The sequence below is a fragment of the Oncorhynchus keta genome, chromosome 18, assembly GCF_023373465.1.
Source record: "Oncorhynchus keta strain PuntledgeMale-10-30-2019 chromosome 18, Oket_V2, whole genome shotgun sequence".
In the NCBI taxonomy this organism is placed as follows: Eukaryota; Metazoa; Chordata; class Actinopteri; order Salmoniformes; family Salmonidae; genus Oncorhynchus; species Oncorhynchus keta.
Window position 1 is genome coordinate 2,414,992 of NC_068438.1, and position 15,759 is coordinate 2,430,750.

General features: G+C 44.3%; 1 protein-coding gene across 50 annotated transcripts in view; it reads left to right on the forward strand.

Moving 5' to 3' along the window:
- Window positions 1-15,515, forward strand: part of abcc5 (ATP-binding cassette, sub-family C (CFTR/MRP), member 5) — a 60,957-nt gene extending 45,442 nt beyond the window's left edge. For 2 of the 50 annotated variants that reach the window (XM_035791448.2, XM_052467164.1), the window contains 11 exons: window positions 70-199; window positions 2,804-3,086; window positions 7,287-7,473; window positions 9,537-9,626; window positions 9,898-10,087; window positions 10,319-10,478; window positions 10,674-10,752; window positions 10,978-11,091; window positions 11,222-11,386; window positions 11,756-13,740; window positions 13,895-15,515. In XM_035791448.2, the coding sequence (XP_035647341.1) occupies window positions 70-199; window positions 2,804-3,086; window positions 7,287-7,473; window positions 9,537-9,626; window positions 9,898-10,087; window positions 10,319-10,478; window positions 10,674-10,752; window positions 10,978-11,091; window positions 11,222-11,386; window positions 11,756-11,857 (1,500 nt within the window). In that variant the 3' untranslated portion in view covers window positions 11,858-13,740; window positions 13,895-15,515. Of the gene's footprint in view, window positions 1-69; window positions 200-2,803; window positions 3,087-7,286; window positions 7,474-9,536; window positions 9,627-9,897; window positions 10,088-10,318; window positions 10,479-10,673; window positions 10,753-10,977; window positions 11,092-11,221; window positions 11,387-11,755; window positions 13,767-13,894 lie in introns of all 50 variants that reach the window. The other 48 variants (XM_052467163.1, XM_052467135.1, XM_052467137.1 and 45 more) reach the window with 48 other exon arrangements.
- The last annotated feature ends 244 nt before the right edge of the window (window positions 15,516-15,759 follow it).

Sequence of the window (15,759 nt, forward strand, 5' to 3'; positions counted from 1 at the left end):
TATGTGATATAGAAAAAGTGTTGCTTTAAAAATCCCAAAATGGAATGACTACTATTATTGTACCCTCAGGGCACTTTGCAAGCTTCGTCCAGGCTGCACGAGGAGCTCTTCAGGAAGATTCTCCGCAGCCCCATGAAGTTCTTTGACACCACGCCCACTGGACGGATCCTCAACCTCTTCTCTAAAGACATGGACGAGGGTATGGACCACCTGGAGCAGTCCTCTGACACGGACTTGGGTTGTGTACATTAGGCATCAAACGTTAGAAAACCGACAAACAGGGAGGGACCACCAGGAGCAGTCCTCTGACACGTACCTGGGTTGTGTTCATTAGGCATCAAATGGAAGACAACCGACAAACAGGGAGGGACTGGCTGGAGGTCGCTCATTTTGATTTTCCGTTATAAAATGTTTCAAATTGCTTTCTGGCGCATGCCCTAATGAACACAAACCTATTGTACTGTACGAATCTACAAACCCGCAAATGAAAAAGGATAACAATAAAAGGGACAGTTTGATATTTTGGCAATGAAGCCCTCCCCAATACCTCCCCAGAGTCAGATTAAGTTGCGGATACCATTTTTGTCAATGCGTCCAGTATGAAGGAAGTTTCTCAAAACAATGCTAACTGGTGTTAGCGCAGTGACTGGAAGTCTACAGCAAGATTTTTTCAATCGGAGGCACTGCAGGGGGTCCGAAAAAAAACATGTTGACACATGAATATTACAACCCACTTAAAAAATGCATAATATACAGTACTGTTCAAAAGTTTGGGGTCACTTAGAAATGTCCTTGATTTTGAAAGAAAAGCAAATTTTTTTATGTCCATTAAAATAACATCAAATTGATCAGAAATACAATGTAGACATTGTTAATGTTGTAATTGACTAGTGTAGCTGGAAACGGCTTATTTAAAAAAAAAAATGGAATATCTACGTAGGCGTACAGAGGCCCATTATCAGCAACCATCACTCCTGTGTTCCAATGGCACGTTGTGTTAGCTAATCCAAGTTTATCATTTTAAAAAGGCTAATTGATCATTAGAAAACCCTTTTGCAATTATGTTAGCACAGCTGGAAATGTGTGCTGATTTTTAAAAAAGCAATTAAACTGGCCTTCTTTAGACTAGTTGAGTATCTGGAGCATCAGCATTTGTAGGTTTGATTACAGGCTCAAAATGTCCAGAAACAAAACTTTCTTCTGAAACTCGTCAGTATTTTTGTTCTGAGAAATGAAGGCAATTCCATGTGAAAAATTGCCAAGAAACTGAAGATCTCGTACAATACTGTGTACTACTCCCTTCACAGAATAGCACAAACTCTAACCAGAATAGAAAGAGGAGTGGGAGGCCCCGTTGCACAACTGAGCAAGAGGACAAGTACATTAGTGTCTAGTTTCATAAACAGATGCCTCACAAGTCCTCAACTGGCTACTTCATTAAATAGTACCCGCAAAACACCAGCCTCAATGTTAACAGTGAAGAGGTGACTCCGGAATGCTGAGACTAGTGTTTTGCGTGTACTATTTAATGAAGCTGCCAGTTGAGGACTTGTGAGGCGTCTTTCTCAAACTAGACATTCTTGTCCTCTTGCTCAGTTGTGCACCGGGGCCTCCCACCCCTTTTTGTACCCAATTTCGTGATATTGAATTGGTAGTTAGTCTTGTTCCATCGCTGCAACACCCTATGGACTCGGAAGAGGCGAAGGGGTAGAGCGTCCGCCGAAACATGACCCTGCCAAGCCACATTGCTTCTTTATGCACTGCTTGCTTAACCCGGAAGCCATCCACACCAATGTGTCGGAAGGAACACCATCTCGTGGGTCTCCCAGTCACGACTGGCTGTGACACAGCCTGGGATCAAACCCGGGTGTGTAGTGACTCCTCCTTAGAACGCTGCGACACTCCAGCGGCCTGCCTAGGTCTACTTCTATGCGTAATTAGGTGCATGTCCTTACTCAAGTTTGATTGGAGCGCTCCAAACCAAAGACAATGAATAAATGGACAACTTGTAAATGGAACGAAATAAACAAACCATTTGCTCACGAGTGTAGCCTAGGTTGTGTGCTCTGCAAACAACGTGTCCACTCCAATGATGACAAGACTGTAATAATAATATATTGAAATTACCGCAACAAACATTGTAGATTAGAAATGATGGGATGTAACTGTGAATGGACTACTGGTGTGCCATCCCCTCGGCCTCAGCAATGGATTAGTCCACTGAGACAGGCGTGAATCAGACAGGTGTCTCGTGTGCCATATATACAGTGGGGCAAAAAAGTATTTAGTCAGCCACCAATTGTGCAAGTTCTCCCACATAAAAAGATGAGAGGCCTGTAATTTTCATCATAGGTACACTTCAAATATGACAGACAAAATGAGAGAAAAAAAATCCAGAAATCACATTGTAGGATTTTTCATTAATTTATTTGCAAATTATGGTGGAAAGTAATTTGCACTAATTCTAATTGGCAACTTCCTTCAAACTGCATGGCAGAGACATAAAAATGTTATCCAGAAGTTCATCTGACTCTGGGGAAGTAGATAAAGGTCTTCATTCCCATAATCCCAAACTATCACTTTAACATGAAGCTGCTATTGTACTTGTGCATTACACTAAATACACAATGTATATGAACAGATTGTTCCTTACAGAGCAATTTCCTAATGACTTTGTAACAGTAATGATAGTAATGAAGTTGAGTGTTTTTAGTGATTACATAAGTGGAATAAGTAACAGTCACTGACTGAACCATCTGTCGTCTTGTCTTTTCTCTCTCTCCCCCCTCTTCCTCCCTCCCAGTGGACACGCGGCTGCCGTTCCAGGCGGAGATGTTCATTCAGAACGTCATCCTGGTCTTCTTCTGCCTGGGCGTGATCGGCAGCATCTTCCCCTGGTTCCTAGTGGCTGTGGGCCCCCTGGTGCTGCTCTTCACCGTGCTCCACATGGTGTCGCGCGTGTTCATCCGCGAGCTCAAGCGCCTGGATAATGTCACCCAGTCGCCCTTCATCTCTCACATCACCTCCAGCATCCAGGGCCTCTCCACCATCCACGCCTACAACAGGGGCCACGAGTTCCTGGACAGGTGAGCTGTCGAGGTATAGGGTGAAGTTGCCTCTAGACACTAATCTTGGATCAGTTTCACATTTTTTTCCACTAATTGTTAAAGGGATAGTTTGGGATTTTGGCAATGAAGCCCTTTATCTACAGTACTTTGCCAGAGTCAGATGATGTGGATACCATTTTTATTTATCTGCGTCCAGTATGAATAAAGTTGGAGGTAGTTTCAAGAGCCAATGCTAACTAGCTTAGCTCAAAGACTGGAAGTCTTTGGGTACAGCTAGTATTGCTAACGCTAATGCTAGTTCACATTGGGTTGCAAAACTAAGTAACTCTATACCAGAGATACCAAGTCACATGACTTGGACTCTGATACTACTCGAGTCACACATTTTGGGACTTGAAACTTTGACTTTGCGAAAAGATAAAGCACTTGCCACTCAACTTTGACTTGAGCATCTATGACTCGTGACTTAACTTGAGCTGTATGATTCGAGACTCGGGAGACTTGTTTAGATTTCCCCATCCCAAAATGGCATCCTCTTGCAGCACCTTCTGTTATTAGCCAACCAATCTCCACAGACTTCAACGCGGCTCCTGTGGGCAGGGGGGGGCTACAACAACACTCGACTCTAATTGGAGATTTTTAGCTAAAGTGAGGTAACGTTCTCGAACTTGCAAGCTTGAAATGGGTCACCCCTATCATTAATGTCTGAAGTGGATAGCAAGTTCAGATTTTTGTTTTTAACATTATGTATCATGCATCGTGTATCAAATCAAGCTTTATTTATTCAGCACATTTCAGACATGGTAATTTCCAATAAAGTTGCATTCATCAAGGACTCGTCAAGTCAATTAGTCTTCAGCACAAGGGAGGAGGTTTGGGTGCAAAAGAGAATGTGAAGCATTCACCCAAGAAACTCAATGTTCTATCCTAGGTATTGTGCAGGCAGGCAGGCAGGCAGGCAGGCAGGCAGGCAGGCAGGCAGGCAGGCAGGCAGGCAGGCAGGCAGGCAGGCAGGCAGGCAGGCAGGCAGGCAGGCAGGCAGGCAGGCAGGCAGGCAGGCAGGCAGGCAGGCAGGCAGGCAGGCAGGCAGGCAGGCAGGCAGGCAGGCAGGCAGGCAGGCAGGCAGGCAGGCAGGCAGGCAGGCAGGCAGGCAGGCAGGCAGGCAGGCAGGCAGGCAGGCAGGCAGGCAGGCAGGCAGGCAGGCAGGCAGGCAGGCAGGCAGGCAGGCAGGCAGGCAAAAATAATTTAAAAAAACATGGCAGGAGGCAGGCCCAGGCAGGCAAATGTGGTTTCTCAGGCTGACAATTGAGATTGACAAACAGGCATGGCATAAAGGCAGGCAGGCAGGCAGGCAAGCAGGATAAGAGGCAAGGCAGGCAGGCAGGCATTTCAAATGGCAGAAATGTTCGATGTCAGGCGTTTGGAGTGAGGGGGACTAGGCAGGCAGGCTGCAGTGAGGCAGGCAGGCAGGTGACCCCACAAATGGAACTCTCCACTGAGCACCACAGGATTTAATCAAATGGCAGAAATGTTGATGTCAGTGAGGGGGACTACTGCTGGGGACTACTGCTGCAGTGAACGTGTTGGAACTCTACACTAGCACCACTTTAACAGAGGTGTTTGGAGTGAGGGGGACTACTGCTGCAGTGAACGTGTTGGAACTCTACACTAGCACCACTTTAACAGAGGTGTTTGGAGTGAGGGGGACTACTGCTGCAGTGAACGTGTTGGAACTCTACACTAGCACCACTTTAACAGAGGTGTTTGGAGTGAGGGGGACTACTGCTGCAGTGAACGTGTTTGAACTCTACACTAGCACCACTTTAACAGAGGTGTTTGGAGGTGTTTGGAGTGAGGGGGACTACTGCTGCAGTGAACGTGTTGGAACTCTACACTAGCACCACTTTAACAGAGGCGTTTGGGGGTGTTTGGAGTGAGGGGGACTACTGCTGCAGGGAACGTGTTGGAACTCTACACTAGCACCACTTTAACAGAGGTGTTTGGGGGTGTTTGGAGTGAGGGGGACTACTGCTGCAGTGAACGTGTTGGAACTCTACACTAGCACCACTTTAACAGAGGTGTTTGGAGTGAGGGGGACTACTGCTGCAGTGAACGTGTTTGAACTCTACACTAGCACCACTTTAACAGAGGTGTTTGGGGGTGTTTGGAGTGAGGGGGACTACTGCTGCAGGGAACGTGTTGGAACTCTACACTAGCACCACTTTAACAGAGGTGTTTGGAGGTGTTTGGAGTGAGGGGGACTACTGCTGCAGTGAACGTGTTTGAACTCTACACTAGCACCACTTTAACAGAGGCGTTTGGGGGTGTTTGGAGTGAGGGGGACTACTGCTGCAGGGAACGTGTTTGAACTCTACACTAGCACCACTTTAACAGAGGTGTTTGGAGGTGTTTGGAGTGAGGGGGACTACTGCTGCAGGGAACGTGTTGGAACTCTACACTAGCACCACTTTAACAGAGGTGTTTGGAGGTGTTTGGAGTGAGGGGGACTACTGCTGCAGGGAACGTGTTGGAACTCCAGACTGAGGCAGGTGACAGCAGTGCTCCCATTACAACTACCTCAAGTTTTCGGATGCTTGAAGAGGAGGAGCATAAGGAATTCATATTTTCTTTCAGTGTACTGAAAGAGTTGGGCAACTTTCTTCAGCCTTTTGCAGAAACCACAGACATTACCCAAGCACAGAAGTTGTCACAATCAGTGACCTGGTTCGAAGTCTCCAAGCATCACTGAACAGGAGATTTCTTTGAATCTTCATCCATGTCAAGATGACAGCTGTGCTAGATCCATCCTTTACACTGAATTTGCTGGCTGGAACAACACGTTCTGGTGGGATGATGGAATTAAGGACAAGGTGACTGAAATGGTGAAAGGTGCGTGTCTTTTTATCATAAAAACAGTCAAAGTTTACCAATATAATTAATACTTAACTTAATTAATTTAATTTAAACAGTATTTTAATATAAATGGTAAACTACTAAAAATAGTAAGTCTAACCATTTTTGTTTGTCTTTAATTTTTAAAAAAAATGTAATTCTGCAAGAGGCTTCAGAGACGAAGGAACCTGTGGATCCAACCACCACTGAGGAGGAGGGACTGTTGTCTGGGAGAGGAGGGCTGTTTTCAGCATATCGCTAAAGACAAAGGAGAGAACTGTGCGGCCTCTCCAGCATCTCAGTGGCCACTCCAGCATCTGTCACTAACTTGACATTTGCGAAGCACAGAACAACCTCTGGGCTGTTCAGAAACACAATTCTTCCACTGTTCTGAGTGGCGATGAGGGTCTTGGCAGTTCCTGCATTAGTTGCTCCTGTGGAGCGTGTGTTCAACCATACTGCGGCCCTTTCGCTCACAAACGGATGATTGACTCTTGGGCAATTTCATATTTTTCAAAAGCAATGCATTGTCAGAGAGAGAGGAAATGAATGATGATAATGTAGCATAAAAGTCCTTAGAGGACATGCAATGGCTGCTCTGAAGGTTGCAGTCACAATACAACTTTTTGGATCTTTTGTTGTTGAAAACTAAGACTAAAATGATTGCCATTGGTGCCATTTGTATTGCCTTTCTATCAGTAATAGTAATTATTTAAAAAATTATAACAAACAAACATGAAAAATTATATAACAAACATGATCTTTGACTCAAGTTTGTCATATAGTGTACTAGTAGTATAAGAAAAACAGGAAATAAAACAATTGCATTGAAATTAGCATAAAACACTTGAGTGCAGAGACATAAAAATGGTGTCCACGAGATAATCTGACTCGGGGGAGAAGTTGATGGTTAGTGTGGGGTGAGTGGAAGCTGATCCTAGATCTGTACTGGAAAACATGCTCCACCGAACCCCTCAGATCAGTCTCGTTAAAGATGCACTATGGAAGTTTAGTCTGTAATTGTTTACGTCATATGTTCGCCTGAATGTTGCCTGTTTTTCATATATGTCATATCAATCTGTTTATTATCTCGTGAAATCACACACCCTCAGTTCGAGGCAAACCAATATGCCTTTGTTCATGAGTATGGGGAGGCTTTACCCTTTCTGTACAGTGGGGTCATTATTGTGTCTTCTGTCAGTTTAGGGCATCAGTTTTGGCTCAAGAGCACCCCCAGAGACAAAGTTCCACACAGCACATAGTATCTTAGTTCCTTGATGACTTTTTCTCAAGGTTCCCGTCTGTCTGTCTGGTTGTGGCCTCCAGGTATCAGGAGCTCCTGGATCAGAACCAGGCTCCCTTCTACCTGTTCAGCTGTGCCATGCGCTGGCTGGCCGTGCGGCTGGACGTCATCAGTGTGGCTCTGATCAGCATCACCGCGCTCATGATCGTCCTCATGCATGGCCAGATCCCTCCGGCCTACGCCGGCCTGGCCATCTCCTACGCCGTGCAGGTCAGTGCTTCTCCTATTTCCAAATCTGTCACTACGGGAGGGGGTAATCTTAACTTTCACTTAAATTAGTTAGATGCTAGCTATCTAAAACTCAATGGGGAATGATGGGGGCATCCATACAATTTTCCCAATTTCATGGCCAAATCAACTGAAATAATGTTCGGTTTGACGTTACTTAAAGGTGATTTGGTCTTTTTTTCCCCCTATTCTTTTTTACGTTGCACTGATGCCCTTATCACTAAGCAATGCATAGGTTGTACGTTCAATTCATGCAGTGATCACATTTACATACAGTATGCAGTACATTCAAAGTACTGTAAATGGTTTAGGGTAAAAGTGTCTGCTTAAGTAAAAGTATAAGTATAAAAAAAAAGTAATAAAATAAAAAAAGTTTTAAAAAAGTATAAAATACATGCTTTTCTCTTACAACCACAGCTCTCCTCTGCCTTTTCCCCTCACTTTTCTCTTCATTTAGCAGTATTACTCTCCTAGTCTTTCTCCTTTACTCTCGGTTACTTCCTCTATCTTCTCCTCTGTTTCTGTCACTTTTCTCTTCACTTAGCAGTATTACTCTCCCTTTCCCCTTTACTCTGTTACTTCCTCTGTCTCCTCTGTTTCTGTCACTTTTCTCTTCACTTAGCAGTATTACTCTCCCTTTCCCCTTTACTCTCTGTTACTTCCTCTGTCTCCTCTGTTTCTGTCACTTTTCTCTTCACTTAGCAGTATTACTCTCCTAGTCTTTCTCCTTTACTCTCTGTTACTTCCTGTCTTCTCTGTTTCTGTCACTTTTCTCTTCACTTAGCAGTATTACTCTCCTAGTCGTTCTCCTTTACTCTCTGTTACCTCCTCTGTTTCTGTCACTTTTCTCTTCACTTAGCAGTATTACTCTCCTAGTCGTTCTCCTTTACTCTCTGTTACCTCCTCTGTTTCTGTCACTTTTCTCTTCACTTAGCAGTATTACTCTCCTAGTCTTTCTCCTTTACTCTCTGTTACTTCCTGTCTTCTCTGTTTCTGTCACTTTTCTCTTCACTTAGCAGTATTACTCTCCTAGTCGTTCTCCTTTACTCTCTGTTACCTCCTCTGTTTCTGTCACTTTTCTCTTCACTTAGCAGTATTACTCTCCTAGTCGTTCTCCTTTACTCTCTGTTACCTCCTCTGTTTCTGTCACTTTTCTCTTCACTTAGCAGTATTACTCTCCTAGTCGTTCTCCTTTACTCTCTGTTACCTCCTCTGTTTCTGTCACTTTTCTCTTCACTTAGCAGTATTACTCTCCTAGTCTTTCTCCTTTACTCTCTGTTACTTCCTGTCTTCTCTGTTTCTGTCACTTTTCTCTTCACTTAGCAGTATTACTCTCCTAGTCGTTCTCCTTTACTCTCTGTTACCTTCTCTGTTTCTGTCACTTTTCTCTTCACTTAGCAGTATTACTCTCCTAGTCTTTCTCCTTTACTCTCTGTTACTTCCTGTCTTCTCTGTTTCTGTCACTTTTCTCTTCACTTAGCAGTATTACTCTCCTAGTTTTTCCCCTTTACTCTCTGTTACTTCCTGTCTTCTCCTCTGTTTCTGCCACTTTTCTCTTCACTTAGCAGTATTACTCTCCTAGTTTACTCTCTTACCTCCTCTGTTTCTGTCACTTTTCTCTTCACTTAGCAGTATTACTCTCCTAGTCGTTCTCCTTTACTCTCTGTTACTTCCTGTCTTCTCTGTTTCTGTCACTTTTCTCTTCACTTAGCAGTATTACTCTCCTAGTTTTTCCCCTTTACTCTCTGTTACTTCCTGTCTTCTCCTCTGTTTCTGCCACTTTTCTCTTAGCAGTATTACTCTCCTAGTCTTTCTCCTTTACTCTCTGTTACTTCCTGTCTTCTCTGTTTCTGTCACTCCACTTTCCCTTTCATTCCTCACTCATCTTTCCCTTGATTGGTTGTTATATATCTAAACAGAGCTGCGTAGATCCATTATATTATACGTACTTGGTTAAAAGAGGAGTACATGGTTACAGTAGTAGAGATGACATTAATGCGTTTAATTTGATAAATGTCTTCTCCCTCTCCCCCTTCTTCTCTCAGCTCACAGGGCTGTTCCAGTTCACAGTCAGACTAGCCTCTGAAACTGAGGCTCGCTTCACTTCTGTGGAGAGGATTCACCACTACATTGAGGTTACTGCACTACTAATACATGGCACTGCACTCTCACTGCATATGTTGCCTCACGACCACTGTGACCTACAGCGTGTTTTCATCATTCTCAAACTAGGAAACTCGAAGAAGATACATCTTATAGCCGAGGCCTAGAGTTTCAGAGTTATTTTAAACTTTGTTTTTAAAGCCTTTTGGGCCGCACTGTATACATTTGAAAGGTGCTAAAGAATTGAAGTGCAGTATTATTATTATTATGAACCCTAAAGCGGTCTCCTCTGCCTTCCCCCAGTCTCTAGCGCTGGAGGCCCCGGCCCGCATCAAGAACAAGGCGCCCCCGCCAGACTGGCCCCAGGAGGGAGAGGTGGTGTTTGACAAGACTGAGATGAGGTACAGAGACAACTTGCCGCTTGTTCTCAAGAAGGTGTCCTGCACCATCCGTCCCAAGGAGAAGATTGGCATAGTGGGCCGGACGGGCTCAGGTCAGTGGAAACAGTCAGTGAAACATCTCTCGAAGCCGTGCGCTGTTTGATCATGTATCTGAAAATTCTACTTATCCATAATATGATCTTGTGTTATATATATCCAGGACCGAGGTCAATTTCACTTCATTCCTATTGAAACCTACATTTCAAATTTAGCTCCGTATTTGTTTTATGGCTGGTGAATGTTACATAATTGTACAGTGTATGTCCCCCCTGCTCTGTCCACAGGGAAGTCTTCTCTGGGCGTAGCTCTGTTCCGTCTGGTGGAGCCCTGTGGCGGCTCCATCAAGATGGACGGCATCAACATCTGTGACATCGGCCTGGCCGACCTCCGCAGCAAGCTGTCCATTATCCCTCAGGAGCCTGTGTTGTTCAGCGGCACAGTCAGGTGGGCACGCCACTCAAACGCTCGCTGTACTATTGTGACAGTAAATGAACACGGTCACTCGCCTGATGGTCCCAGATGTGGTTTTGCTGAGTTGCCACGAGGGATTTTCCCTTTAGTCCCATCTACTGATCAATGTAATCTGGTGACTGTCGATGCATTGTCTTGAAGTTGTCCTTGTCCTGTATCCACCCCCAGGTCAAACCTGGACCCCTTTAAACAATACGCCGAGGAGCTGATCTGGGACGCTCTGGAGCGGACACACATGAAGGAGTGTGTGAGTATCCGGAACTCGGTTGTCCAGAGTAAGAGACTACACGAGAGAGTATGATCATACTAGATGACTGGTTTTTAGAAAGATGCTTGTGTGCCAGCAGGTGGGGTGGAGTTATAGGCACAGAGGCTCAGAAGGGAAGAGGTAACACAGGACTGAGAAATTAGATCCATGTTGAATTTCCTGTCTTTGATTCAGTACTCTCTCCCTCTCTGTCCATCCCTCCAGGTGTCTCAGCTGCCCCTGAAGCTGGAGTCAGAGGTGGTGGAGAACGGAGAGAACTTCTCCATGGGAGAGAGACAGCTGCTCTGTGTTGCTAGAGTCCTGCTCAGACAGTGCAAGGTACCCTACAAAATGGGAATTGAGAGAATTGTAATTTTCATGTGTGTTGACGTCCCAATAGTTTTCTGGGTAGTCAACCTTGTGGGTAGAAGGAGAACTTTAAGTCCTCTATGACCCCTCCCCCTCTCAGGTTTTGATCTTGGACGAGGCAACGGCAGCGATGGACTCGGAGACGGATTCTCTGATCCAGGAGACAATCCGCAATGCCTTTCAGGACTGCACCACCCTGACCATAGCCCACCGGCTGCACACCGTACTCAACTGTGACCGCATCATGGTGCTCAACCAGGGACAGGTACACACAACACAAGCTCATCTACTGTACACTCACGCGCCTAGTACTATTTGTGTAGCAGAACTAGCTAGCTAGTGAGTCCAGAAGCTGTGTTGCCCTGTAGCTCAACCTTAGCATGGTTTTAGTAGGGCAGGAAGCTGCTTTGTGGTCGCAAAGTTGTTTCAAACAAGGGTTCGAATCTCGGGTCGGTCATACGGAGACGGACTATGAGGTTGCATACATTCACATTTCCTGTCTCTACAACAGGCTAATGGGCTTGGAAGGCTTTTAGGTCTTACTAAATCAACATGCATGTAGTGATACCCCACATTTATGCTCCAAGGAATCCCTAAAGCCTTGTTTTGTTTTGTTTTTCTCCATTTCTTTTAGGTGGTGGAGTTTGACGAGCCGGCCAACCTGCTGGCCAATGAGAACTCTCGATTCTGTTCCATGCTGGCTGCCGTGGAGAACAAGATCTCTGTGAAAGGCTAAAATGAGTACAGGAGGCACAGATGTGCCCTGGAGACGAGGAGAGGGGAGGACGCTCCCAAAGGGGTCCAGCCATCTGACCTCTTCCTCTGCGTACCCACCCTGAGCTTACCGCTCAGCCTGTGGAGGAGTGCAGCATCAGACCATGGAATTAGAATATTCTACGGTTGCATCAGGTCCTTGGTATAAGGCAAGGGCTGCCCTGAGGAGATGCTTGCTCAGAAGCCATTTCAGCTGGAATGGTCAGGGAACCACTGATACTGTACTGTCTTTAGTAATATATAAGAAATAAAGCTTTACATGTAGCTATATTCATAGCATAACTGGTCTGTTTTATAGGATATATCTATATATACATATATGTACAGTGGTAAAATATGCTTTATTTTCTACTGACTCTATGTACAACGTAGTTGTATGAAATGTATTATTGTATATTCACTCGTGTTTTACCATCATTGCTGTCTAACTTTGCTGTTTATTTTTTTTGCGGCTTGAAACATCTGTAATCCTTTCTCTTGTGACTTGAACCCACGAGCCCTTAAACCCTGGACCCTGACACAAGTGGTGGATCTGTGGGGCCTAGTGGGATATAAGACTCTAGGAGAGAAATGGTGCTGCTTGTCCTCAGTGTTTTCACTGGGCAATCAAAAGGACGTGCTTAAAGGTAGAAATAACCCTGCTCAAAGGTAGAGGGTATCACCCCTTCTTAAAGGTAGAAATAACCCTGCTTTAAAGGTAGAGGGTATCACCCCTGCTTAAAGGTAGAAATACCCCTTCTTAAAGGTAGAAATAACACTGCTTAAAGGTAGAGGGTATCTCCCCTTCTTAAAGGTAGAAATAACCCTGCTTAAAGGTAGAAATAACACTGCTTAAAGGTAGAGGGTATCACCCCTTCTTAAAGGTAGAAATACCCCTTCTTAAAGGGAGAAATAACACTGCTTAAAGGTAGAGGGTATCACCCCTTCTTAAAGGTAGAAATACCCCTTCTTAAAGGTAGAGGGTATCACCCCTTCTTAAAGGTAGAAATAACACTTCTTAAAGGTAGAGGGTATCACCCCTTCTTAAAGGTAGAAATAACCCTTCTTAAAGGGAGAAATAACACTGCTTAAAGGTAGAAATACCCCTTCTTAAAGGGAGAAATAACACTGCTTAAAGGTAGAGGGTATCACCCCTTCTTAAAGGTAGAAATACCCCTTCTTAAAGGTAGAGGGTACCACCTCTTCTTAAAGGTAGAAATACCCCTTCTTAAAGGGAGAAATAACACTGCTTAAAGGTAGAGGGTATCACCCCTTCTTAAAGGTAGAAATACCCCTTCTTAAAGGTAGAAATACCCCTTCTTAAAGGTAGAAATAACACTTCTTAAAGGTAGAGGGTATCACCCCTTCTTAAAGGTAGAAATACCCCTTCTTAAAGGTAGAGGGTATCACCCCTTCTTAAAGGTAGAAATACCCCTTCTTAAAGGTAGAGGGTATCACCCCTTCTTAAAGGTAGAAATACCCCTTCTTAAAGGTAGAGGGTACCACCCCTTCTTAAAGGTAGAGGGTATCACCCCTTCTTAAAGGTAGAAATACCCCTTCTTAAAGGTAGAGGGTACCACCCCTTCTTAAAGGTAGAAATACCCCTTCTTAAAGGTAGAGGGTACCACCCCTTCTTAAAGGTAGAGGGTATCACCCCTTCTTAAAGGTAGAGGGTATCACCCCTTCTTAAAGGTAGAAATACCCCTTCTTAAAGGTAGAGGGTACCACCCCTTCTTAAAGGTAGAAATACCCCTTATTAAAGGTAGAGGGTATCACCCCTTCTTAAAGGTAGAGGGTATCACCCCTTCTTAAAGGTAGAGGGTATCACCCCTTCTTAAAGGTAGAGGGTATCACCCCTTCTTAAAGGTAGAGGGTATCACCCCTTCTTAAAGGTAGAGGGTATCACCCTTCTTAAAGGTAGAGGGTATCACCCCTTCTTAAAGGTAGAGGGTATCACCCTTCTTAAAGGTAGAGGGTATCACCCCTTCTTAAAGGTAGAGGGGTATCACCCTTCTTAAAGGTAGAGGGTATCACCCCTTCTTAAAGGTAGAGGGTATCACCCCTTCTTAAAGGTAGAGGGTATCACCCCTTCTTAAAGGTAGAGGGTATCACCCCTTCTTAAAGGTAGAGGGTATCACCCCTTCTTAAAGGTAGAGGGTACCACCCCTTCTTAAAGGTAGAAATACCCCTTATTAAAGGTAGAGGGTACCACCCCTTCTTAAAGGTAGAGGGTATCACCCCTTCTTAAAGGTAGAGGGTATCACCTCTTCTTAAAGGTAGAAATAACCCTGCTTAAAGGTAGAGGGTATCACCTCTTCTTAAAGGTAGAAATCACCTCTTCTTAAAGGTAGAAATAACCCTGCTTAAAGGTAGAGGGTACCACCTCTTCTTAAAGGTAGAAATAACCCTGCTTAAAGGTAGAGGGTATCACCTCTTCTTAAAGGTAGAAATAACCCTGCTTAAAGGTAGAGGGTATCACCTCTTCTTAAAGGTAGAAATAACCCTGCTTAAAGGTAGAGGGTACCACCTCTTCTTAAAGGTAGAAATAACCCTGCTTAAAGGTAGAGGGTATCACCTCTTCTTAAAGGTAGAAATCACCTCTTCTTAAAGGTAGAAATAACCCTGCTTAAAGGTAGAGGGTACCACCCCTTCTTAAAGGTAGAAATACCCCTTATTAAAGGTAGAGGGTACCACCCCTTCTTAAAGGTAGAAATACCCCTTATTAAAGGTAGAGGGTATCACCCCTTCTTAAAGGTAGAGGGTATCACCCCTTCTTAAAGGTAGAGGGTATCACCCCTTCTTAAAGGTAGAGGGTATCACCCCTTCTTAAAGGTAGAGGGTATCACCCCTTCTTAAAGGTAGAGGGTATCACCCCTTCTTAAAGGTAGAGGGTATCACCCCTTCTTAAAGGTAGAGGGTATCACCCCTTCTTAAAGGTAGAGGGTATCACCTCTTCTTAAAGGTAGAAATAACCCTGCTTAAAGGTAGAAATACCCCTTCTTAAAGGTAGAAATAACCCTGCTTAAAGGTAGAGGGTATCACCCCTTCTTAAAGGCCTTGTATGTCTGCAACCTAGTCCCTCTTAACTCTCTTTCTACTGACTTGTTATTATCATGATTCTTTTGACTGCTGTTAACTTCAGTTTGTTGTTACTGTTTGTCACAGCCCTTTTGCACTGATGGGGAAGCTACAGGGGGTCTCCATCTGCTGTTGGGGAGGTCCTGCGACTGTTCTTTATTATTATTATTATTATTATTATGGTGACATAAAAGATGCCTGTTGAGCACAAGGTCTTTGTGATTTGAACAAGATTTCATTCTCTTTGCCCTGACCCAGTGAATCTTTTATGTGTGTGTTGTCAATCTGCTCATTGACACTGTTTGGACCAGAACCACACAGATTATAACACTCCTGCACTGGGTGTAGTAGGGAACCTCTATCCTGTCTTTGCAGTATTGAGGTGATGCTCATACTGTAACTACAAATAACCTCGGCAAGCCTTGCAGAATGTGTGTCGTTCTGTCATTTCTATTACTTTTTATAGCCTTAGCATGACTTCATTATTGCCTTGTTAACAGGGTAGGATGAAGTGGAAAAGGATCGCTTTGAAATATTCTGTCAATAAAACTATTTTAGGTTTACCTGTGTGTTCTTTGTCAGTGTTGTTGATGGGTGAGGGAGAAAATTATCATTCTTTTGGGGGGGGGTTAATAAGTGGCAGCAACATGCTGAATTGGGAGTACAATTTACATTTGAATATTGACATTTGTAATACTTAAACACATAATATGTGGGAGAGGGGTGGTTAGGCTATGCTTGATGAAGGGAGAACATAAGATCTACAATAAGAGGTGAAGCCAGGTCCTGCCAGATTGAATACTGGCC